This window comes from Manacus candei, unplaced genomic scaffold (genome assembly GCF_025592945.1).
Source record: "Manacus candei isolate 608988 ecotype Guabito, Panama unplaced genomic scaffold, ASM2559294v1 h1tg000014l, whole genome shotgun sequence".
NCBI lineage: Eukaryota > Metazoa > Chordata > Aves > Passeriformes > Pipridae > Manacus > Manacus candei.
In genome coordinates, this window is record NW_026138062.1 from 8,625,336 (window position 1) to 8,652,510 (window position 27,175).

General features: G+C 35.0%; 1 protein-coding gene across 1 annotated transcript; it reads left to right on the forward strand.

Moving 5' to 3' along the window:
- The first annotated feature begins 13,536 nt into the window (after nt 1-13,536).
- On the forward strand, nt 13,537-23,619 carry SLITRK6 (SLIT and NTRK like family member 6). The gene is made up of 2 exons (XM_051779727.1): nt 13,537-14,075; nt 17,333-23,619. The coding sequence occupies exon 2, from the start codon at nt 17,348-17,350 to the stop codon at nt 19,868-19,870; it is 2,523 nt and encodes an 840-aa protein (XP_051635687.1). The 5' UTR covers nt 13,537-14,075; nt 17,333-17,347; the 3' UTR covers nt 19,871-23,619.
- The last annotated feature ends 3,556 nt before the right edge of the window (nt 23,620-27,175 follow it).

The window sequence follows — 27,175 nt, forward strand, 5'->3', positions numbered from 1 at the left end:
GTAAAGTGACAATAATTTCTGATGTTAATACTGAGTTCCAATTCAATCAAAGGCTTGTCATTTTGCTGTTGTGAAAAAGATATTGAACCCTGAAAAATTTCATGCCAGACGTCATCTATTTTCAATTTACATATTCACATACTTATTATTTTTAGAATCACTAATAATTAAGACGCTAAGAGGAATTGATTGCAGATAACCTTTATGACATAGCTTCTTTTAGGTTTCTCATGACAAGATAGACTACTGCTTTTACAGTAGTAGCATACTTCTGCAGATAGCTGTTAAAATTATGCCAAAGACATAGTCAGATTTTGAAACTGATTGTGACAGGAAACATGTAACTGCAAAAGAAGCTGTTCCAAAGAGCTTGCAGGTAAATAGAGAGAAGGAAAAGCTGCTATTCCTCAGCAATATATAAGTCAAGTTGGTAGGCTAAATATGTTACTTATTGCTCTCCCCAGGATTTCAAGAGGCATTTTCTGCACTTTTTCATATTATATTTGAACTATAATAAATTTCAGATTCTTTCTTTGATAATGTTTTTCCCTTAACCTTTTGTAATCCTGGAGTAATCAATAGAGAGAATAAATAATAATTTTTCTAAGTGATTAAAATATAACAGGTGTTGTGAACTATCTGAAAGTTGCTCAGGTTTTTACAGACTTTTACATGAATCTAAAGTAAAATAGCTTAAATTCATGGTGGTAAAACTAGTAAACTATTAAAACTAGGGGTTTTTACTTTGCTAGATTACAGTTATAAACAGATAAAAAGTAATTCTCCTTCTCCAGTAAGTTAAACATATCGTTTGAATTAGAAAAAATGGTGTTCATAGTTTAAAATCAATGCAAAAAGACTTATAAAATTTTAAAAACTGTCCATTTGTGATATTTTAGTTGAGAGGTGCTGCCAGAAGAGGGCGATAAATATCAATATATTGAACTATAAATTTATGGCAATCTTGCCTGCCTTCACTGAAAGTTCAGTGTTCACTTGAATCTATGTAGTTATTTTGCACAAGAAAGACTGTTAAACTTTCCATTTTGACAAATACTTAGTTCAAAGAAGACCAGGGTACTGCAAGACTTTCAAATACACTCTTTGCACATTTTCAGAATGAAAATATATCCCTGTTTAATTCCCACCCTTCCAACCCCAAAGACAAATATTTGAAAATAAGTCATAATAATATGATTGTATATTATCAATGTATATGTATACTAAAAAAGAGGAAATATAAGGAGAACTGTGGTTTAAAAAAAGTCATCAAAATTCTTATTTTGATCTTTTATTTCTTTTTCTTTTAAACCAATCTCCTGATGTACATTCTTATTCAGTTAAAAAGGAATTACAGATTATGATGGACAAGTGATGCAAAATTAATTATAACAGATTTTTCATATAAACTGGAAAATATGAAAACAGTATTATTAGTGTGGTTCTTATCAGGTCCCCATTCTTTACTTGATAAAGCAGTAGTCTGTAATATGGAGTCATGGTCACAACCAGGATACATCTTAGCTCTCCTGACTCTCAAACCACCTGACTCAGGTCAGCCACCTGACTCTCAAGTCAACCATACTGCATTTTAGATCCAGCAGCTTCATTCTGAGGATCTGCCATCAGCCTTCTGTGGCTTGATCAGTGTTCTTTCTACTAATGAACAGATTTTTGCAGAATTTACATTTGTATCTTACTGATCTGTACTTAAAAGCTGCTTCTCCATATGTTATCTCTGTGATGCATTACACTGGATGAAGAAAACAAGTTTTACATACTCTGAGTATCTCTTAATATCACACAGAACATCGGGTATGAGTGTTTTGTTTGGTTTTGGTTTTACTCTTTCTTTGTAGATCAAATTTCACAGAATTAAAGATGAAAAACAAATTAAAATTGCAATTTAGTACTAAGAAAAATGTGAGCATGTTCAATGGTAGCATATTACCTAATATTATTTGGTCAATTACTTGTTTATAAAGTAGTAACTATTCAAAAAATCACAATAAATGGATGCATTTCCAACAGCTTTGTAGGGTCAGCAAAAGCTTTGATAGAAATAAATGAGTATTTTTCCTGTTTACTTCAGTGTTAGTCTTTTTGAGAGTTCAGTGGGTGAATCTTAACACCATCCCCTTGGAAAAAGTGGCACACAATTGGAGAGCAACAAAATAATATAGAGACAACACACTCTTTGTCTTTACAATCATATGGACATATGTACTTATCCAATACCCTATATATATATGATCTTTATTTACTCATATTGCATTATTTTGATTTGCTGCCTGAAGTTCAAATTCAGATATTCCTTGTAATTTACTATAATTTATTTACTATCTATATAAATAATAAATGAATGCATTCATGTTCAAGCTCTTGAGCAGTTGATACTTCCACAATTAAAAAAAGACATGCAGTTAAATTCATGCAACTATGAAATGCAATTTGTATTGCTAGGAAATGAAAAAAAATAGCATAATGCTGACAGTGCCAAAAGAATAAAAAAAATTAACTGAAACATAGAACCAGTTGATGTAGAAGTTTGAAAAAAAAATGTGGCAGTATTGTTAGAATGGAAAAATATTTTTTCCTACTTGCATCCACTGAGCCAATAAAGATTGACTAATTCTAATTTTGGTGTTTCAATAGGCAGGTGTAATGCATTTCAATGAAAGCATATCTGTTTGAGCTTCAAATTAGTGATTATTCAAGGAATGTATGTGTTTATGCTGAACAGCTGTGAAAAATGATTGATAATTTGATAATCAAAGTAGTGGTATCAGTCTCTTGATTTTTAATGCTTGCTTGTTTTGTGTTTTTGACATAGTACAACTACTTGAGTATTTTAGAATGATGACTGAATTATTTGATCAATTTTGGACAGAAGACCTGTTATCTTCCTTAGGTTTTATATGGATTTATTCTTGGTTCATATTTTAGCTAGAAGTTCCTTGAAAGTATCCAGTGCTTCTAAACTCACATCCTTTAATATGAGAAATATTTTCTCCAAAATAACCTTAATAATAAAGTGTATTTCCAAAATTATATCCTAAATATCAGGAAAATTCAGGTAGTTTTTTTTAAAGAGCACGAACTAACATCTTGGCAGATTTGATTATCTGTTTTGCATATTACTTTGCTGGTTTTGGCTGGGATAGAGATGATTTTCTTCACAGTAGCTAGTACAGGGCTATGTTTTGCATTTTTGCTGGAAACAGTGTTGATAACACAGGGAAGTTTTCATTATTGCTGTGCTGCACTTACACAGAGTTGAGGCCTTTTCTGCTTCTCATAGCACCCCAACAACAAACAGGCTGAAGGTGCACAAGAAGCTGGGAGGGGTCACAGCTGGGACAGCTGACCTCAAGTGTCCAAAGGCATATTCCATACCATATGGTTCCATGCTCAGTGATAGAACTAAGGGGAAGGCTGACCAGGGGGGCTGCTGCTCAGGGACAGTCAGTTAGTGGTAAGCAGTCGTTTTCATTAGCATCACTTGTCTTTCTTGTGGTTTATTCGTCTCTCTTTTTTATTTTCCTTTCCTTTAAAATTTATTATTATTATCATTATTGTTATTATTATTGTTGTTGTTTCTCTTACTATTATTATATCTTTTCTTTAATTTCAATTATTAAACTGCTCCCTCAACCCTCAATTTTTCTCACTTTTACCCTTTCAATTCTCTCCCCATCATCCTGTTGGGGAGTGGGCAAGTGGTTGTGTGGTGCTAAGTTTCTTGCTGGAGTTAAGCCACAACAGACTGGAAGAAGAAATATCAAGTATCATTCACAGCATACTTTTTTTTTTTTTCCTAAAATGGTGTCTTTCAAAACTGGATTAGGTCATTATTTTCAATTTTGAGGGAATCACTGTCCGTGTTACTCCAGACAGTACATAAATATTAGTAAGGAATCCTAGGGGCCTCTAAGATTGAATACTAATACTTTTAAAATGAACATTTAGTTATAAAAGTTACCATTAAATGAGCTTCTTCAGATAGTGGGATTTCTCAAGTTAACATCACATGGCTTGTTTAATATGAACTGTATTACTTTAACATGGTATTTAAGATATTTTACATTATATTTTAAGATAATTAAAGTATAATTTCCATTTCTCTCCATGGTAGAGAACCATAAAATAGCACATGACTTTGAATAAGACTAATTACGTGCTAATTATTATGTTATGAGATATAGTAATTCAGTTCTGAGGATTATTTTAAAGTGATGTGCCTTAACATTCTGAACCCAACAGATTTTGGATTCCTAAAGCATTTCACAAGATCACAGAATCACTGAAGTTGGAAGGGATCTGCTTAGATCATCTAATTCAGCCTCCCTGGCTCAAACAGGGTCAGCTACAGCAGTTTGACCAGGAATACATCCAATTAAGATTCGTGTATCTCTAAAGATGGAGACCCTAGAAACTCTCTTCATGGTTTGATGACCTTCGTTTCAGTCATCGCACCACCAAAATGTCACTTAAGTGCATGGGAGGCTTCTGAAAGACTCAAAATGTCAATGAAAATAATAAATTCAGTTTTGGAAAACATGTTGCCATCATTTATACAGAAAAAACTCCAAAAAGGAAAAATATTTTCAATACTAAAGGTAGATATTTATTTTTCTAATTAAGACAGATAATATGCCATAAAGGCACTCTAAATTGAAAAATACAGTTTATCCTGAGAATCTTTATCTTACCCCAACTACAACCTGAAAGCAGAGGGGGAGAAATAATTTATACTTATTCAGTCCAGTTATACTGCACATTGCCCAGCATTTTGTATTAACTCACCATTTGTACTTTTTGTTATTAATTGAACTGAGATAGTGTCTACCATGCTGTGATTTTCATGAAAAAAAATCCATCCTTGATGTCATGTAGAATGCCAGTCCCTGCTACTGACTCAGTAACTGTCCTACAGTGAAGCTCACACAAACTCATGGTCTGTGACTCAGTGAAATCCAGATGGCTTCCCAAAGTTGCCAGTAGAAAGTCACTTGTAGTTAGATCTTTAAGTCAGATAAAGATTTATAGAGAAGTCAGAATTCAGAAGTTGCCCTTACTATGGGTTCTAAACAAAGCTACTTTGTTTATAAAATCTCACATAAAAATGAGGTTATGTGATATACACAGGCGAGGTAGTTAACAGGTAGTGTGTAGGACAATAGATTTCTGGACGGAGAAATAATGTATATATTCCTAACTATTGTATCTGTCAGTGTCACTGAGGAAAGGTAAAGGTGTGTAACAACTTGATCACAGCTGGTGAGATGAACTCTCTCAATAAAGTCACCACTTTCCCCTATTCTCATCTCTTTCAATAGAAGAAAGAACAGGAAGTTCACTCTTCCTGACCTACTTTCTGCATTTTTCTTCAGTGGAAATATTCTCACTCTTGTCCTTACCCCTCACCCCTGAGGACACTAAATTGCATTTTTCTTTCTTCGTCTTAAAGAGGATTTTCTTCCCTATTACAGAATAAAAATGTCTTCTTTTGCTGTGCTAACATTCTTCCTAGTCCACGTAAGAAATCACGATACCTGAACCACAAATGACAGTTCAAGGTAAGATGCAGTCTTATATGAATAAAAATTTCTATTCTTACCTCGAGTCAACATGAAGGTTCATTTGGTCTGCATTATCTGACCAATAATATAATATTATTATATTCTGCATAAAAAGAAGCAGGAGTCCACATCTGTCTAAATAAAAACTATAAAGAATAATACTAAATAAAATTATCTAAGCCCATTCCTCTTTCGTAAATAGAACTCAGCCATGTGAGTCCCATTTGTGCCATCAAATTTACAGGGTAAGCTTTTGATATAGCATGATGAAGTGATCAAAAAACACCTCTCAGTGCTTTTTAATACTTTTTACACACCTTAGGCATACATTTTTGAAGGAGAAAACTGACATATCTTCTGGAAAAAAATGGGCTTAGATACAGCTGTACACTTTCCTGAATAAAGGGAAATCCCCTGGAAACTTCTAAAATATTTTTTTAATTCAGGAAATTGTATACTTCCTACTCTGTTGATTGCATTTTTCTTCAACCTAATGCATTTATTTCTGTAGTGACTAACATGACCCTTACATTTCTAAAAGTAGCTTTCTAAAAATAAATGGTTGTTTGAGAATAAAAGCCAAAACTGAGATCATTAGCAGATGTAGGTTTGTGTCTCCTTCCCACTTTGACAGAATGGCTGAAGTGGGTTCTAAATCTAGTAGATTAAATTTCTTTAATGTGCTCTATTTGCTGCGTGATAATAGCGTGAGTGGAAACAAGGAATATGGTTACGTGGCAGAATATAAAGCTAAGAAATTATACTTAAGAAGGTAACTGCACGTAAGAGTGTGGACAGAGCACAGATCTGTCACATCTTTCCTGAGTCGATTCTGTAGTCAGGTATATTCAGATATTTTATAGGTTGTACACTTCCAGTTAGAGCCCAATTCTCTTGCAGTTTTTACTCATCGATGCAGTAACTGCACCAGAGAACAGTGACTTTACCTATAGACATTTGGAAGTAAAGTCAAAATAAGGAGATTTTTTTTTCCCAGTTCCACCAGTTACCGAAAAGCCTGACAACTCGGATATTGTGCAAAAGAGGAACGTGGGCACTATGAATTTAGAGACAGGGAGCTTTATTGTCCCTCCCTGTTGTGTGTTAACCATCTAGGCAGTAAAGCAGCACACAGCCACTTGCTCACTTCCAATCCCCAGAGGGATGGGGAAGAGAATAAAAAGAGGAAAAGAAAAAAATCACATAGTTCAAGATGCATGTAGTTCAATAAATGAAGGAAAGAGGTGAAAAAAAATATAAAAGACAATCACTCACCACCTTACATGAGTGGGTAACATCACTTACTGCCTGTTTCTGAGCAACAGGTACTTTCCCAAAAATGTCCCTCTCCTCACTTTTTATTGCTGACCATCACGCTATATGGCATACCATATAAAGCCGTTTTGGATAAGCTGTCTTATGTCCCCTTGCAACCTGCAACCTCTTGCCTACTCCCAGCTTGAACAAGGTGGGGCAGAGTTTGAAGAACAGGAAGCCTTTACACTGTACTTCTTAGAAATAGTCAAAACACTGTCATATAATCAACACTGATTTAGTCACAAATCTAAAACGTACCACTATACACTATAGACTGCTGTGAAGAATGACTCCATCCTAGACAAATCTAGCATGCACTATTACCTGCTAAGTTTTAGATAACTCAATAAATTACAGTGACTTCCAGAGTGGTGCATTCCAAAGATTGGCATCTTAGTGTAGACAAGACAAATTAATCCTGATATGTCCACACATTAAAAAAAGGACAATAGATTGATGAACTTGGACTTAGCTAATGTACTTTTAGACTGAAGATTAGCTCACATCAATCCTGTACTGAGAATCAGAGTGGTGAGGGGCATATTACTAACTATCAAGGTCTACTACTCTATTGAACAACACTTATGACTTAACAGATCCAAAGAGCATTCTTTGACATGGTCTCACTTGCTTCAGTTCCTATATTACATATTCAAAGTTAGAGTTCATAACACAGGTCAGTGCCTCTGTAAAGGACGTACATTCTCAGAAAGAAGAGAAAATCTTCAAAGCAGAGCTTTTTTCATTAGTTCATTATACTTGTGTTGGGTCTGTGAATTTTACATAGTACTCTTAAGAGAAAGTATTTGAATGCTCTGGCTATTTGCAAACTGGCAAAAAATCAAACTTGAATGACTACTACAAGCTTTACTCTTTGGGTGTTTTTCCACATTGTCTGATATAATCCATTTTATCTGGATTTTGTGGAACAGCAGTAGCATTTAATGTATAATTAGGTTAGGTACAGGCACACGTTATCATGAATAGGTTTAGGCGTAGTCAGCATGCACAAACTCATTTGTATTTAACAGGATACTAATGTTAAATATTAATGCATTATTCATAGGTAAAAGGAAAGAAAATAGTTTTACCCAGCAATTTCAATATTTCATGTTTTCTTATTCATATTTATTGGAAAAGACTAAGAATAGTAATTTGTAACAACAAAAAAAAATATAAACACATGTAAACTATCCTCTGTTTTGATTATTGATTACTGAACACTCAGAGGTTATTTCTACTTCTTTTCCTTTCCTTTAAAAAGCTTATGACATATTAGCATATCTACATTTTTGTGTGTTACTAGTAAACTTTTAAATTATTGTCAGATTAATCAAAAGCTAACAGTTCATTTGGAACTGTGAACATTTCAGTTGTAATTTTAAAAAAGAACATCATAAGTAAACTGAAAACTCATACAGCATCTGTATGTGCATTTCTATAATCTCCAGCTTTGGAACAGAAGACCAAGTAATTTTACTTTTAAAAAGATGTGGTACAGAAGATAAAAATATCCCATTATTTCAAAAGCGTTACACAATTCTTATACCTTTGGATTGCACTGACTATTGGTACTGAGGTGATATTTTTTTAAGAGTTTTATGAGACCTAGGCAGTCAGCTGCTCTCAGGCATAAAAGTCAGGAAATCTGACTATTCTTTATTTGGAATATTTGTAACTATAATTTGAGGCTGACTACTTAGATGTACATTTGTTAACTAATTGGCAGACTGTAACATATCATTTAAAAAAGTAAGTAAATCATAAATAGCATATATAAACTTGTAAGTATTTTTTAAATGAAATTTTATTGAAATGTACCTTAAAGGATATTGGCTGGAAGTTCAAAGAAATCAGAATTAAAAGTCCCAAGAAGTCAAGGGAAATTTTGATGGTTTTGTGCTGGATTTTCTCTTCTACATGCACAAAAGACACTTTATTCCATTCAGCTTCAAAAAAGTTTCAGATGCCTATGTGAGGATCACCTCAGTCTAAACCTACAGTAATTAAGGGCAGTGGACAATAATGCTTCTGGGGTTGCAAAAATTACTAAGAAAGGGAGTACAAATTGATTAATAGAGAGTTTTTTATGCTCTTAGCATGCTGTGCAATGCCAAACCATGACACAATTTTCTTTTGTGTGTTCTTGTGCCATTGGTAAACAAAGTACATTTTAAAAAATATGCAACTGATCCATTGTAACTGAGGGGAAATTACACCTGAAAAATTTGATGGCCTTCTATGATGGGGTTACAGCATTGTTGGATGAGGGAAGAGCAATGACATCGGTTTGATGTTTAAGTGGAGACCAGTGTTGAGCAGTGGCCCTCAGGGGTCAGTACTGGGACCAAAGCTGTTTAACATCTTTGTTGGTGACATGGACTATACTCATCAGTGCACTGTCAGCAAGTTTACCAATGACACCAAGTTTTGTGACATGGTCAACGCATTGGAGGGAAGGAATTCCTTCTAGCAGGACCTTGACAGGCTTGAGAGGTGGGCCAATGCAAACTTCATGAAGTTCAATAAGATCCTGCATATGGGTCAGAGCAATCCAAAGCAAAAATACAGGCTGGACGGAGAATGTATTGAGAGCAACCCTGAGGAGAAGGATTTGGGGCCTTTCATACAGCTCTGGGGCTCCCAGCATAATAACATGGACTTGTTGGAGTGAGTCTAAAGGAGGGCCACATAGATGATCATGGGGCTGGAGCACCTCTCCTATGATGACTGGTTGAGAGACTTGGAGCTGTTCAGCCTGGAGAAGAGAAGGTTCTGAGGAGAACCCCTAGCAGCCTTTCAATGCCTGAAGGGGGCCTACAAGAAATTTGGAGGAATTTTTACAAAGGCATGTAGTGACAGGACAAGGGGCAATGACTTTAAACTGAAGGCAGGTAGGTTTAGATTAGATGTTAGGAAGAATTTCTTTACTGTGAGAGTGGTAAGGCACTGGTACAGTTCACCTAGAGAAGTTGTGGATACCTCATCCCTGGCAGTGTTCAACGCCTGGTTGGACAGGGCTTTGATCAACCTGGTCTAGTGGAAGGTGCCATTACGCATGGCAGGGGGATTGGAACTAGATGATCTTTAAAGTCCTTTCCAACATAAATCATTCTATGATTCCATGATTTTATAATTTGTATACTTGTATATTAGGCATGCATATATGGGTCTAAGTTAATGTACTTAGAAACTGCATTAGGGTAATAGAAATTTGTTCCTTTAACTTGATTGTTTTCTTATAAATTGAAGAGATTTTTCAGAGATTTTTCTCTCAATAAGGTTAATATAAAAATGAAACTAAATTCTTGGAGAATAACCCCTAAGCCTGCATACAACTTTTAGAGGGGAATCTTGACCTTCACTGACAATTGCAATGTGTTCATGACTGCAAAAAGCCACACAGACAGAGTATTCAGAGCAGAAGACCTATCACAGTACATAAAAAGGGACAATAATTCTGTGAGGAAAATAAGTGTTCTGTCGTTGAACTGAATAATATCATAGGCACTGGTAGCTTCCATAATTATAACTATGTCACATTATAGGTTTTTTTTTTTGGTTTATATGTGTGTATGTGCATGTGCCATGTTCTCTGATCCTACTTAGTTAAGTCTTAGCCTTGCTGACTGTTCTTCTATATGCAATTTTCATGTATACTATATATATGAGTTTTGAGTTCCTCAGCAGGCTGTCTCGGGTGTGAATATTCAAGTGCTACTTAGTTGTTCCCTGAAAACATTTCCTTTCAGTATAATATCTTAAGGTTTCAGACCAGTACCTATTCAGAGTTCAATGGGTTCATGTTGCCAGAAACCTAGATGAAAAGTTGTTGATAAGGACTAGCAGCTTCTTGCAGGCAGCTTCCTACAACTTGTGTTGAATCAATGGCTCCTCATGTGCATTCTGAGAAGTGATGATGAGTTGTGAATGATGGGGGAGGAGACCTTTTCTTTCCACTGAAATAGAAAATGAAGATCCTTATTTCTCTTGATATTTTTAACATTGAAATTACAAAAAAATGAGTAGAGCACCATGAAAATTCACATTTGGAAGACTAATCCCTTAATTGTAAGTCAAATTTCCACATTGCAAATTAGCAGCGTTTTTATGGAGAACACTTTTCATAGCAGTCTAGATGTAGTATTAGTGAGTCTTGACTGAAAGAGTGTGAGAGACCTTTACACTGCTTCTTATGGGTGTCCCTGTAGTGTTCAGAATTTTCCTGAACAGAGGGAATGTATTGCTCAGAAAAAAACAATAGATTCAGTGAGAGTCTACAGAGACATTTTATGGTCATATCGAACTTTACAAATTACGTAATTCAAGATCAGGTGTTTCCTCTGAGATTTATACAGGTAAAGAAACCTGCACAGCTTACCATATAACACAGAATTCAATAAAACATGGTGCGCAATACTAGAACATTCTTTTTTAAGGTTTTAATACAAGATTTACATGCTTAAGAAAATTGAAATTTCTCTACACCTATGTATTGACAAGAAAAACTCACTGAAAGAGAGATCTGCACAACATATATATATATAGTCATATGAGTATGGTTCCATTTCTGGTCTATGGAGATGCAGTTCTTTGTGAAGGGGTAAAGAGGAATGACATAGAAACTTAAGGCCTCTTTTGGGAGTAACTAACCCTGAGAGTTTCAGATTTTATTTCTAAAGCTTCACAAAATTTAAAATTGTCAGAGTAATTGATAAAGGTAAATATTTGAAGTATAAGATACAAACTCTATGTCAGTTCAACACTATCCATGAGATGCATGTGCCGAATCACATTCTTTATAATAATCTGCTTAATGATTCATAAAATTGTGGTAGAAAGATAATCATTAGCCATATTTTTATAAACCTGGTAAATATGAAGTTTTTGGAAAGAGAAATATTGATAAATATTCTCATTGATTTTTAATTCCGTACTGTTAGGTTAGGAAATGCTGTCCTATTTTTAGAAGTTGATTTATGGAAATATTTTTGTGATCAGGTTTTGTTCTTGTAGATGTCACCTGAAAAGAAAAGAATGATGTTGTTTTCACTTCTGGTGTGAATGTCTCTATATACAGATAGTTTCCATCTCAAACAGCCAACCACAAGTGAAGTGTAAAGACTTGTAAAATGTCTTGTAAAAATTAGAAATAATATGACTTAAAATTCATAAATTCAAAATTAATAAAGAATATAATTATTTATTTGGCTAGTCACAGATATCTGAGAACCTCTGAGCCTTAAAATGTCTGCAAGTCTAGATAGAGTGGCAAGGTTCATTAAAAATAGCAAGTGCAGTCAAATATGTTGAAATGTGTTGAAATAAATGGAAATCAAATTGTTGCTGTTCCTTAGGAGCGTTTCATTTTTTTTATTATTATTATTTTGCTATATTACATATTTTATCTTTGGAATATTAGGTACTGAGGAACTCATTCTAATAAGACGTGTGCATATTCCTATATATAAACATTTATGTCTATGTGTGTGGATATAAAAATAGGACAAGATCTGGATAGCCTTCATCAAATGGAACAGAACATTAGAGTACCCCTTCAAAAGCCAATGAGGTCATCTAGAGAGCTATCTGTACAAAAGCAATAATGGGAATCTGACTGGTTGGAGGCTGTAGTAAACAATCTGTCAAGTAATCTAAGACAGAACAAGAACAAAACAGAAATGCTATGTTCTAGAGGGTAACTATGCCAGAGCACCAGACCTATTGTTGCTCACCCAAAGGTTTTGTGGCTCCGTGACAGTGGGATGAACAAGTAAGTAGCATTTGCAGCTTATAAAACCATCCCTTGCAGTTCAAGAGGGATAAAGAAAATTTTCCTTGCATAGAATAAACATTTTCATGTCACCCTACTGTATCTGCTAATTACTTGTTTATGAGCACAAAGAAAATAATACCTCCAGCATGATACATGCCTTTAAAAAGTCCTCCCCCAAACCAGACCGTTTTTTATCACAGCAATGTTTCATGCAAATGCAATACAATCTCACATGGACAGATACCAGCAAACTGTGCCAACATCTGTAAAACAGACTATTACAATCATCCCAGTCTTCTTCCTACAGAACAAGATGGACAGTTTTAAAAAGGACTGATGGCAGTTGCTGTGCAAGCAAAAGCACTAATATTCCACTATTTGTTTTTCTTTTTTTTCAGAAATAAAGTATGTACAAGTGTAGATACTCACCCCTATTCCAGTCACATTGAGTGAACTGGATTGAGAGCTGTCTCATTTATATACTTGAATAATTCTGCACTTCAATGTGATAGACGTATTTTCCAGAGGACAAGGTTTCCCTTGTGGTGTGTTTTGTGGATTGTATTTGGGCTGGAATGCTTTCAGGCTTCTAAAGCAAGCATTTGCAGATACAAATTAAATGCAAGATCTACCCAAGAGAACAAACTGGAAAAGCTGTAGTGGATGTTTATTGCTTTGCAAAATCAGTCATTAACAGTCTTTAAGGAATCTAGAAGATATTTAGTTGAATTTTACTTTCTGAGCTTCACTTAGATAAGGGGAAAAGGAGGTGAGAGAAATTGCAGGAGGAGGAGGAGCTGATCTGTCTCAAGGTGGAGCTGTATCTTGTATTAAATGACATTGGCAGATTAAAGCTCTCTGGTGGGGAAGGGCTTAAAGGCTGAGTCAAAAGCCAAGAAGTCTCTTTATTTACGCCTACCTCCCAGCCCCTGGCAATCTGACTAATAACAAACTGAGCTAACAGGAAAGACTAGAAAGAACAGAGAGAACACAGGAGCAGCTTGCATCTAAAAATCTGACAAACCAAGTGATCAAGTCAAGCTCTGCTGAGCATCTTGTTTATTTACTGCATCCAAATGCTTGCAAACAGTTAACTATATGCAGAAAAGTCAGCCTAGCTGTGAAGTATGCTGTGAATTTTAATTGAGGAAAAAGGACAACTGCTTGCAGGATGGTCTGATGTGCACGGCTGCCCGGAAGATTTTTTCAGTTGAATGCTTTGTACTTTGTCTTCTGAACAAGGATTTTAACTTTATGGAGCTGTAGTATTACTAGAGCTTGCAACAAAGTGAAACTTGGAAGAAAGTGTGCATTTTTCACTGGGAAAATTTACATTGCATTGAAGCAGCTGCTCCAACTGTGCATTGCTGAGTGTTTCAGGGAGTGTTACTGCTGTACAGGTAAGAAAGATTCCAGTTAGTTAATTAGCTTAGCACATGAGAGTTTAATTTCTCAGTACAAGTTGAATTTATTTTTCTTCATGACTTTGTATAACTTTTAAATTAAAACATGGCAATTTGTACTGTATTTTAAACAGTTTGCCTGGCATGTTTATTCAAACTGCTAACTGTGTAGAATGTGTGTATTAAGGGAACTCTGTTTTCGAATCCCTTGAGGGGAGAGAAATGGGTGTTCGTTTTTATTTCCTGAAGTGCAAGAGTGGTCTTAAATGCATCATCTGACTGTGATTTCCTTCAGAATTTCATAAACAATCCTGAAGGCTTTCAGAAATTACCAATTCTTAGCTTGAGGCTTTGAAAATCTTCAGCATACATTTTTTGAATAGCTGAATTAAAACAAACTAACAAATAAAACCCAACAAATGAAACAAGATATTTCAATGTTGTAAAAACACATAAATTATTACTTATCAAGCATGTGATGTCTTTGCTGTAAGGTGACTACTTCTGAAAGTATTCAACTTTGCCTCATAGAAAAGACCATGACATTTTTTACTCTTTTAGAATTCCTACAGACCTTAGTTACAGTATGCAGTCAGTAGTGACTTAGATGAAAGCAGATGTTAAAAAAAAAAAAGCTTATGTTACCATGTAGAATTTTCTGAAAAACTTCACCACGTGGAATAAAAAAAGGTCAGCTTTGTCAAGAATTTTAAATTAAATTTTATTGTATTCTGAATTCTTTCAGTTAAATGCTAATCATCTATTATTTGAAAGGAGTTTTTATTTTACAATAGTAGCCCACTGAGAACTTCATTACATATTTCTGAGTGTTTAGAAAAAGAAAAAAGTTGGGAAAGAGGAAAAAAGAATACAACCTTCCTATTAATTTTTACTGTGTGTATATATGTGTGTGTGAGAGTTCTGGCTGCTCACAAAAGTATGACGATGATTAAAATGCGAATGTTTTCCAATTGGTTACAAATGTTGTTACTTTCATCTCTGAGAGAAGGGCTTTCATTTTTATAACCTAATTTCTCAAAATGCACTACAATGCAACATGCCTTTCAGATTATTTTTTTTTCTTTTGATTTAATTTTGCTCAGGGACTTTATAAGTGCAGTTTGAATTTGATGCAGGTTGACGCTGGAATTTCTGATGAGAAAAGTGTACAGAAATAAAGTTGAATTAGTCATGCAGTTGTTTTGAAACTGGCATCTGTGTCAAGAGCTTATATATTTTTTTACCTTGGGTCACTGGGAAGGGTAGTGATACACGTAAAGCAAAAATAAATCTCTAGCATAATATGATCCTGGAATTATTCTGCATACTTCAAAATAACATCTTGACATCTTGACATGTTGTGTCTTATCCAATACTTCTTAGCAAAACAGACTTAAAGGCATATATATTAAACATAGGCAACTGGAGTTCAGGGAGTGTTATATGAGACAGTAAAACCATTTGTTCTATTGAAACAAAGATAAAAGCTTGTTTTTAGGGACACTTTTTCTCACACTGTGAATTGCACTTACAACTTCTAAACTCATGCTTCTACTCCCACTTATCAGGAGCTACTAATGGAGAAAAACATAATTCACTGTGCACACATTAGCTGTTGTTCTTTCTGTATGTGTGTATGTAATGTGCATGCCACAGCATTTAAATGCCTGCATGTGAATCTTTGCAATCTGTTCTAAGGGAAGCCTTGAGAAGTGTAACCAAGTAACCAAGGTATATGATAATTAAAATATGGATTGATGAGATGCCAAATCATGTGGCCACACTAAAAGAATATTCATGCATGTAACTGAATTGATCCTTGTAAAAGGTTCTGATCTTTCAGAAATTAAAACAACTGGTTGTGTAGTGATATTCTGTACTCAGTGTTTCAATAGCTTAGTTGGAAAGTCAACTTACCTTTATTAGATGGATTACTTAAGAATCCTGCTTAGATAGATTCCTTGAGAATCCTCAAATAAATATCACAGCCCATAACAGTTACTGAATTATAAATCATCCATTCCATTTTAAGATTTTCAATTTTTTTTAATCTTTAGGATATGTGTAAATATTTAATTAAAGATTATAAACATTGATTTCACTCTACCTCATATATCAAGAGATACTATTGTTCTTGCTAATTGGCAGCCTTGACAGAAAGAAACAGAGAATCTTTTAATGAAGTGTAGCACAAGTTAGTTCAAACCAATTAAAAATGATTGTTTTAAACATCTAAATTTCATTTGTGACTCCACAGTTGTATTGTAATGATGCATTTACCAGGTGTTGCAAAGTTCAAGATCAGCTTGAAAGGTGATAATCATATTACATATCATATGGATGACACTGGTGATAATTTTTAATTTTAAAGCACAGTCAGTGCCATATACATTTCAGAAGTTTTGTGAGAACTGATGATTATAATAATCAGAAGGAGTCTAATGTTAATCTCCACACAAATTTGTCCTTGCTTACTTGTTTCTTCTGACATGTACTGCATTGTCAGTTCTCTCTTCTTTTTTCTTTAATTGTGTATATAATTTTTTTTATGGGTATATTATATGAAAACGTTACACGACTGTGTTGTGGTCCCTCTTTCACTAAATAATTACAAACAACAATATATACATTAAAATTTAAGTAAAGAAAAATAATTATTTTGTCTACTTCCTTTTCAGTTTGTGGGTACAAGGATTGCAGAGGAAACACATTTTGATTTCCATACATAATGCAGAACCAAAGGGAAATTCCCTGTATCCTGACTGAATGGGCTTGTGTTCACAACACATTATTGAACCAAACCAAATCTTATTTCTTCTCATCAGCAGCTGGATAACATTAAGTTAAGCTTTGCAAGGTACTCTTAGAATCTGCAGTGCTTTGGTGACACAAAGCAATGATCCAAAATATTATATTAGTTTCTATATAAGTTGCTTGGAACAGTAACTTATTACTGCTGTCGACTGAAAGTCTGTATAGCATATAAATAAAGGCAACACACTCTTGATTATCTCCTCTTATGACTGTTTATTCATTCAGTACATTAAACTAAATATATATTCTTATATTAGAAAATAATTCAATTGCTTTGCACAACATAATATTGTTTAAAAGATGGGGTAGCTCAATGACAAGCATTAGGAATACTTTTTCTCTCTCTTGCCCCAGGAAAAAAACCACAACCCAAATCCTGTGAAATCATGACTCTATTACTTTTCCTTTTCCTTTTTTTTTCTTTTTATGTTTTTTATTAGAATCTGCTGGACAAGATGAAGCTTTGGATTTTTATTCTATATTCAGTTGCGGTTGCATCTGATCCTTTCCAGTCACAGCCCTCTTTTTCTTCAACCAGAGGATCTTGTCAGAATCTGTGTTCCTGTGAAGAAAAGGATGATACCATTATTATAAACTGTGAAGAAAGAGGCATCAAGACAGTATCAGAAATAAATGTCCCACCATCACGGCCTTTCCATCTTAATCTGTTAAACAATGGCCTGAGTATGTTACACATGAATGATTTTGCTGGCCTTGTTAATGCTATCTCTCTACATCTTGGTTTTAACAATATTGCAGATATTGAGCCTGGGGCTTTCAACGGTCTCAGCCTTCTTAAACAACTTCATATCAATCACAATTCTTTAGAAACACTTAAAGAAGATACGTTTAATGGATTGGAAAATTTGGAGTTTCTTCAAGCAGACAACAATTTCATCACAGTGATTGAAGCAAGTGCCTTTAGCAAGCTCAACAGGCTTAAAGTGCTTATTTTGAATGATAACGCCATTGAGACTCTTCCTCCAAACATATTTCGTTTTGTACCATTGACCCATTTAGATCTGCGTGGAAACCAGTTACAGACACTGCCCTATGTTGGCTTTTTGGAACACATTGGTAGAATACTAGACCTTCAGCTGGAAGACAATAAATGGGTCTGTAACTGTGATTTGTTGCAGCTGAAGATATGGCTAGAAAACATGCCTCCTCAGTCAATAATAGGTGATGTTGTATGCAATAGTCCTTCAGTTATTAAAGGCAGCATCTTAAGCCGGTTGAAAAAAGAATCACTTTGTCCCACTCATCCTGTCAATGAACTTGAAGATCCTTCAGGGTCACTGCCCCTGGTTGTAACCACCTCTATCAGTGATAGTCACCTATCGACTAAGGTGATTCCTCTTCTGAAAGCTCCTACTAAAGAACCAAGTTTAGTGCTTCACACTTCAAAGCCTACTACATTTCCAGGAATCTCTTGTCCCGTCCCCTGTCACTGCACCAGCCATATGCTCTCAGGAGTTCTTATGCACTGCCAGGAGCGAAATATTGAAAGTCTGTCTGATTTAGGACCCCCTCCTCCAAATCCTAAAAAGCTTATTCTAGCTGGAAACATTATTCAAACATTACTGAAATCAGATCTGGTGGACTATACCAGCCTGGAAATGCTTCACCTGGGGAATAATCGCATTGAAATCCTTGAGGAAGGTTCCTTTATGAATCTGACTAGACTACAGAAATTATATCTCAATGGCAATCATCTTACAGAGTTAAGCCAGAATCTTTTTCTTGGCCTTCAGCACCTTGAGTACTTGTACCTTGAGTATAATGCCATCAAAGAAGTTTTGCCAGGGACATTTAATGCAATGCCAAAACTGAAAGTCCTCTACTTAAATAACAACCTTCTGCAGGCTTTGCCACCCCATATCTTTTCAGGTATTCCCCTAACTAGATTAAATCTGAAAACAAACCAATTTGCTCATTTGCCTGTGAGCAATGTCTTGGATGAGCTGGATATGCTGGTACAAATTGAACTTGAAGACAACCCCTGGGACTGTACCTGTGATTCAGTTGGGCTGCAAAAATGGATACAAAAACTGAGTAAGAATACCATGATGGGTGATATTTTTTGTAAATCTCCAGGGCATCTAGCAAAAAAGGAATTAAAATCCCTAAACAGTGAAGTCTTGTGTCCAGGTTTAATAAACAGCCCTGCCCTACCAACTCATGCCAGTTTTGTAGTTGTGACAGCTTCTTCTCCTACTGCCAACACTGCAGACACCATCCTGCGGTCCCTTACAGATGCTGTCCCACTTTCTGTTCTAATATTAGGACTGCTCATTGTGTTTATAACTATTGTATTTTGCGCAGCAGGAATAGTTGTTCTTGTTCTGCATCGGCGACGAAGGTGCAAAAAGAAACGGGTGGATGAGCAAATGAGGGACAGTAGCCCGGTTCACCTGCAGTACAGCATGTACGGGCATAAGACAACACACCACACAACGGAGCGCCCAGCTGCGACTCTCTATGAGCAACGTATGGTTACCCCCATGGTTCAGGTCTACCGCAGCCCATCCTTCAGCCCCAAGCATACTGAGCAACAACAAGAGGAGGGAAGTGAAAAGGAAGCTAATGATTCCAAATATCTTCGCCGAAGTCTCCTGGAAAGAGAGAACAGTTCACCGCTTACAGGTCCAAATGTCAAATATAAGGCTACAGATCAATCTGCTGAATTTCTGTCTTTTCAGGATGCTAGCTGCTTGTATAGAAACATTCTTGAAAAAGAGAGAGAACTCCAGCAACTAGGGATCACAGAGTACCTAAGGAAAAATATTGTCCAGCTCCAGCCTGACATGGAAGTTCATTATCCTGGAGCACATGAAGAGCTGAAGCTAATGGAGACATTCATGTACTCCAGGCCAAGAAAGGTTTTTCTAGAACAAACTAAAAATGAGTACTTTGAACTCAAGGCTAACTTACATGCTGAGCCTGACTACCTGGAAGTCCTGGAGCAACAAACATGAAGTGATAATATTTTGGGCTGGGGCCGAATTTCTGTAATTCTATTTTAAGTTGGAACCATTGTAAATAAAAGTGCCTTATAATAACAGGTCAACAGTCAGAACTCAAGCACAGCAGTAATCCTAGCAAAGAAAAACTCAGGGATCACTGTGGGAAGCCATGGGATTGTGTGCTGGAAATATGTATCATCCCAAATTAAACATGAATTTTGTGTGATTGAACTGTGGGAGGAAGATTGCTTATTGCAATATTCCTTATAATTTTAAAAAGGTGTGTATGGCATTCCATTCTGTACCCAATCTATGGAAAAATATTCATTACCCTTACTCTTTCTTTTTTTACCCCTCATTTAATTAGATTCCTTAAAAAGAACCCGAAAAACCCCAATACTTGTGTTTGTATTTATATGGCTAGAGTGTATTTGTTAGGTTAGTACATGCACTGCATACATGACCACTGTCTACAACTACACCTAAAATACCCTTATAATAAATATGAAAGGAGTTGAAATGTTTTCATACTAAATGTTAATTAAAAAGAAAAAAAGATAAAATATTTTTGTGTGTGCACCCAAAGCCTGCAAATATTTAAGTATTTTACATGGAACTTCGTCATGTGCATTCTGTATCATATGTGGAAGGAAAAATATGTAATTATGTTTACCAAACATCTTCAACAACGAAAAAGCAAGCCTTTTGCTACTTTCTCTGTCTGATAGCTTTACCTAAGTTTGGACAAACTTTTCTTGAGCTGCTGCTATAAAATATTGTGCATCACTGGTGTTTCAACTCATAATCCTGGGCAATTTGAAAGGCTACTGAGAATCAGCTGTAAATATGTTACTGTGTTTAATAAGTTTGATTTTTTATATATATACACACATGTATATAAATAACTTCTGTACTGGTTTAAATGTTCTTGGAGAAAATGAGTTTGGTGTGTCTAGGAACTTCCAAGTGCAAATACAGGTCCTTTCCCACCCTACGCAAAAGCAACACTCAGACAGAATAGCTGCAACAATACACACACGAGGAAGAATAATAATATTTAGTTATTTGTACAAAAATATATTTTCTGAAATTAGAAGAAAATAAAGTGTTGTGGGGAAAATAGGTTAAAAAACCATAGAACACTGCAGGTTTATTTTTGCAATGAATTCTTGCTAGATTTATATTTACTATTTATTCTGTATAATTTTGTATTTTTTTTTTTCCTCCAACTCACAAGAAAAGAAAAAGCTTATTCCTGGAGGCTTTTCAAGCTAATCAAGGAACTTTTCCCTATTAATGAAAAGGAAATAAAGATTTTTTAAAATGTCTTTTTCTTAAAAGCCACTTTTTAAAGAAGGCAGCAACTTCTGCATGCCCAAGTTTAAAATTATTTGGGAATTAAACACAATGCTTCTCACTCTTGTCATGTGGACAGAAGCATCTTATCCTGAGTGCAGTAAGGCCATTCAATCTCTGTGCATGGCTGACATGGTGCCAAAAGAAAATTTCTGATCTGCATTTATCTTCCTCTAAGCAAATCTTTTGTAAACTGACTATGCATGATTCTTTTTTCTAATTCTCAATTGTAAAGTGAAAGATCAGCTTTATTACTACATGTCTACATATGTATGCTAAATATAGCATTGAAGTCTTTACTCAAAGTAAAAAGATATATTCTTTATTTCATATTACTGTTCATGTCTTACCTATTTGTATATACCAATGTGAGTTCTTCATATTCTTTGTACATAAGTTTCTAACAGACAAATTTCTTACACTACAAATGGAAGTCAGATTCTCAGTTTTTTCGAATTTGCAAGAGATAACAACTTCTATGGTGCTATACTAATTTCTGCAACTTGAAGATCTGGCCACATGTTGTCTCTGTTAACAAATCAACTTTCTTATTATTTTTGAGGTATCCTCTGTTTGTTATGGAGGTCAAACCTGTTGGTTTACAAAAATCAAAATTTCAGTTATTAGAGAATAAGTATTATTTCCTCTTTCTATATATGAGAATAAGTTATTCAGAAAGCCTATCTATTTTGCAGGATTAGGAAGAGTAAATGCAGTGACAACATATTTGTTTCATTGTTATCTTTATTCTGGATTAGTAAAGACAATGCTAAGTATTACTTGTGCGGGTATGGGTGAGACAAGGGAAAATGCAGCTACAATAACTTTGCATTAACTTAGCTGTTTAGTATTATTTTAGATGTACTTGAATTTTCAAGACATGTGAATGGGCTTCACAGACCTGCCATAGAACCTATGGAAATCTGGATCTGGATCTGGAGGAGGAGCTGGAGCCCAGGTGTGATGGCTTAGAGCATGAAAATGATACTAGATGTCTCTATTTAAGTAAATTACTTTCACAGAGGGAAAAAATTCCAAGTAAATGTATTCTTTTGAATAATTAGGATAGAACAAAAAATTGAATTTATTCAATGGTAGTAATGCTAGAAAGCCTTGGATTCTGAGTCAGACCCATTAAATTGTACTTTTTCAAATTCTCAGAGAGCTCAAATTAGTGTAGAGGAAAAAAATCAGAATAAAAATATAAATGCTACTTGATAACAGAGTTTATTTTTTCAGTGTCTTTCATTTCAGTAGTTATTTTCAAACAAAAAATGGGTGCAAAAATAACACCCTGCAATTGGCAAGATGCAGGGAAATGATGATTCAAGCCCTCAGGCTTAGATTTAAGAGAAATAGCTTCAGACTAAAGACAATTGCCACATGCACAGATGTCACTTTGCTTAGCTGCTAACAGTTACTTGGCAGAATGTTGAGGACAACTGTGTGGCAAAACATTCTTCTTTGTTGCAGTCTCAAAGCATCAGAAAGAAGAGTGAGCTAAATAAGTGTCAAAGCAAGTCAGTTACACAGTTGTATCAGAGCATTGCTCAGCAGGATTAAAGAGACCTTTACCATTTAGTTTTCCTTCAGCAGGGAATTTCATGTCTTTCATCACATAAGGGCAAATGTGCCCTGTGGCAGCCTGTAACACCACAAGTGGTTTGGCAGTATCCAGGAATCACTAGAATGTGGCTCTCTGTCCACTTTCCTACCATCAGTCCCAACAAGACTGCCATGTAATGAGAGTTTGTATAATGAGGAGAGAAGAGTCTGCCTATAGCCTTACATTCATACTGTGTTTTTTCTGGCTATGAGGAAATTTGATATTGCAATAACAAAAAAGGACAAAAATTTGACCTTATATTTTTATACTTCAGTAGAAGAAAATCAGTATCTGCTGACAAAAATAAAATTATGGTATAAGAAAGACATCATATAAGAAAGAGGGATGCAATATCTCTTTCTGAAAGTTCCTTGGAACTTTTTCATTATAACAATTGGAAATGTGTCTGCAATATTACTAATGTTTGCAGAAAGTTGGGAAGGGTATTCAGAACTTTCCTTTTCAAACCCATTCTCATATTTTATTTTATTTTTTCCCAGTGACAGGCACAGTTAAGTGGTTTGATACATTTTAGTTAGATAGAATAATGGAGGTTGGAAGGCAAAGCATGTTTGACAGTCTGCAACAAAGTGGATCCATTTCTCTCCTGTCAACATGATAGTTTAATTGAGTGTGAGAACAGTGCTTCGTCAAGCACACTGCTGTAAGTGGCAGCTATGTTATTGTTGCTAGGGCACCTCGAGGTAACCAACACTACCATTTTTTGCCTCACATTTCAGTGAAGAAAATATATTAAGTAACGCTAAAGACCTGTTTCCTAAATAAACGTATTAAAACAATTTATTACACTTCCTTATTTTAAGCTGTTCTTGTCAAATTCATAAAAGACAAATGCATTTCTCTTTCTTTTTCTTCCCACTACAGGTAATTTTCACACAGAGTTTTAGTACTGATAGTTGATTATATTGCCTGCAAGTGATGCCTCTCCAAACTTCTGAACAGAAATAAACCCCAACATCACACCCCAAAATCCTATTCAACAAAACCTCTAAATTCATACATAAATTAGGGTATATGCCTATTCAGAAATGGTCTAATATTTTTACATATATTTATCTATTAGAATGACAGATCAACCTTTCTGTAACTATATTCTAGTTCATACTTATTGGCAGTAATGTGTCAAACCTAGCAGATTCGAAACCAAAACCTTTTAACACACAGTCATTGTTTCTCTGATTGCAATTTGAGGATCAGGTTTTGGCTCTCTTTGCATGACCAAAATGTTCCTTGTTTGACACCAAATAGAAGATGTATGCCATGTTCCATTTACTTACACAGAGATTACTAGTTTTATACTATGTTAAACTGAAAAAAATAAGTTTGACCAGGAAGGAAAACCATCTTAAAAAGTTCAATTTCTGGTGTGCTAATAAAAAAGGTTATTTACCACAAATAAGACCTTGTTTCACAGGATAAAGTAATAGTGGCAAGGGGAAAATGAAGACGGAATTTCAAAATCATCATCAGAAGGGATTCTGGATTATCATTCTGAGGATGCCATTGTCCACAGCAATATACTTTATCAGCTGCACCAAAAGTCTGCAAGTTTCATGTAGATTTACTGAAATCATCATGAGATAAAAAAAACCAACCAAACACTTGCTTAATTCAAAAGATCAGCTGAGAAATTTTGTAAGACTGACACATTTGTCTTCTCCTGCGCTCCCTAACACAGAACACCTACATTTCCATTAATGAACTTCAGGCTCAGCCATAGACAACCCTCTGACATTATAATCTACTGTTGCAATTGAAATTACTCCTTGGAGAAGTTTTGCAGTGTGTATATTGCCTTCAGTAGTCTGTTCCTCTGAGACCTGATGACTGGTGCACCCTCTGGGATGTAAGACAGGAAAGATGATCCTGTATTACAAGTCAAAACAGTGTCCCTTTTTTTTTTTTTGATTTTCTGAAGCTTATGTTATTGTTGGTGTTTGAGGATCTGGAATCTAATGTTTCTGTTCCTTGAAACACAAGTGAACTGTAACTGGAATCAATATGGGGAAGATAATTGCCAGACTGAGAAGATAAAGCATGGTGTTTTCTTTCTTGTACATCTCCTAAGAGTCAACCTTGTTTTTTTGACACAACAGAACAAATTCTAAAGAGCCACAGTCTAATGGAAAGCAGCTAACCTTGAGGAATAAAATAAAAGGCCAGATGCTGTTCAGCTCTATGAAAGCAGGATGTGATGAAGAATTTTTTATGTTATTTATTCAGCTTCATCAAGATGGAGTGCAAGTACATATGCACAGCACATTTCATAAAATAGTTACCAAAGTTTCATGTTCTAAGACATTAACTTCAAAACATTTACAGTATGTTTCATCTATTGGTACTGGTAGGACTACTTTTGCTCAATTATTACCTTTAGTTTATGCTTTGGAATGGTTGAGTACAGAAAAGGAGGAGAAATATTTCAAGGAGAAATGTTATTTATTGTAGCTTCAGCTGTTTGTTTTTGTAGAACACTTCATCCAGACTATTTAATTTTTGGATGATTTTTTTACAAGTTAAGAATTTTAAAAATTCTTCCAGTTGTGATTATTTACCAAAAGAACTACAGAAGAGTACATAATTAATTTTTCAAATAGAAAGAAGTCTGAAACCTTTTATATGTGAAGAAATCCTATGGAATGCTAGCATAAACTTGCATTTTGAAATAAACTATGACATTAATTTTATCAGTTCAAAAAGTTACTACTATTTTTAGTTTCCAATTAAGAAGCATCCCAGCATTTTTGTATTTTTCAAAATCCTAAACCAACATAACACTTCCATGATGACATATATTTGGGTTAAATACATATTAAATGGTTCCATTCTAAGACTTATCAACAAAAATAATACTTTCAAATATAATCTGCTACTTCCTCTCAGTTTTCCCTGCTCAAACTGTGTATTGCGAAAAAACCAAAACAAAACCAAACCAAAACAAAAAAAAAGCATATTTATTGGGCAAGGAGACCAAACAAGATGAATTCTTTTGTATCTTTGTTATAAACCCTGTTTGGGGAGTAGAATATTATGACTTCCCATCCCTGTGGCACAGTATGTTCATACAGTTCATATGACATGTAAAACAAAAAGGTTTGGCCTAACTAGTAGTCTATGCAATCATGTTCTTTTTAAGTGGAAGGTTTTTGCCACTGCACTTTTAAAAAGAGCTTGTGTGTCAAATATCCTTTGAATATATCTGCTAGATCAGACCCCAGAGATATATGAAATTTTTATGAAACTTAATAAGATGCAAGGTTACAGGCTGCTGATTCTGGGCGAGTTTATAGGAATCCAGACACCCTTGATTTTTGGGCTGGAGGACAGCAAGAAACCCCTGTCATGTTTTACAGAGGAAAGGTTCTTGAGCAACAGTTAAAGACAGATTGTTTCTTTCGTTCTGCCCAAGGTGTTCAGTGTTCCACAGCATTGTATCATATGACTTAAGGCTGAATGTAAAGCATTACTAAATCAAAAATGTAGAATTTAGATGCCACTGTTCACAAAAGGTAAGTATTTCCATGAGTTCATAAAGAAATGAAGATTAAGATCTGGAGATTTTAACTGCCTCATGTGTTACACAGGTGCCTGTAAGTAATATATTACCTCTGGAGAGATGGATGGGAGGTGGCATTTCTGTCTATTGACCACTGATGTATTCAGATTTCCTGAAGGGAAATGTTGTGCTGAGGATAACTATCTTCATGCTGCCATACATGATATTATGAGGGCTGAATCATGTTCTATAGATTATAAAGTAATTGTTTATTGTAGGCTCTAAGCACTGAAATGTCATGTGAATTTGGACTTCTTGCAGGCTCAGATTCCATGACTTTTTATTCATTAAAAAAGACTACAGAATATACAGAAGCTTTATTATTTTCTATATGAAAGCAATCTTGTAAAGGAAATAATGGCCCCTGATTTTTTGATTAATGTCTTGATTCAAGGGCCTTTAGAGCTAAGGAGTTATATCTTTCTGGATATGGACTTATGCAACAGCATCTTAAAAATCTATGATTTTGTCTGCACAGACACATATAGAAAAAAGTACTTGCAGATGCGTTAGGTGTTGTTGCACCGAGTCATTTTCCAGGCAGCGTGAGCTGGAAGTGGTCAAGACCAGTGAATTTTCTTAGCTGTAAGACTTGACCATATGTCAACAAAAGTACATCACAGAAACTATTCCAAAGATTCCCATGACACAGTCTCCTGAAAAAGTGAAAGACATGTATCTGTTTTTTCCTCTCATTTTTTATGACAGCTAAGTATGTTAAGAAGATCATAATGTAGATTGTAAAAGTAGATATGAATCCGTCAGTCAGTCATGGCCA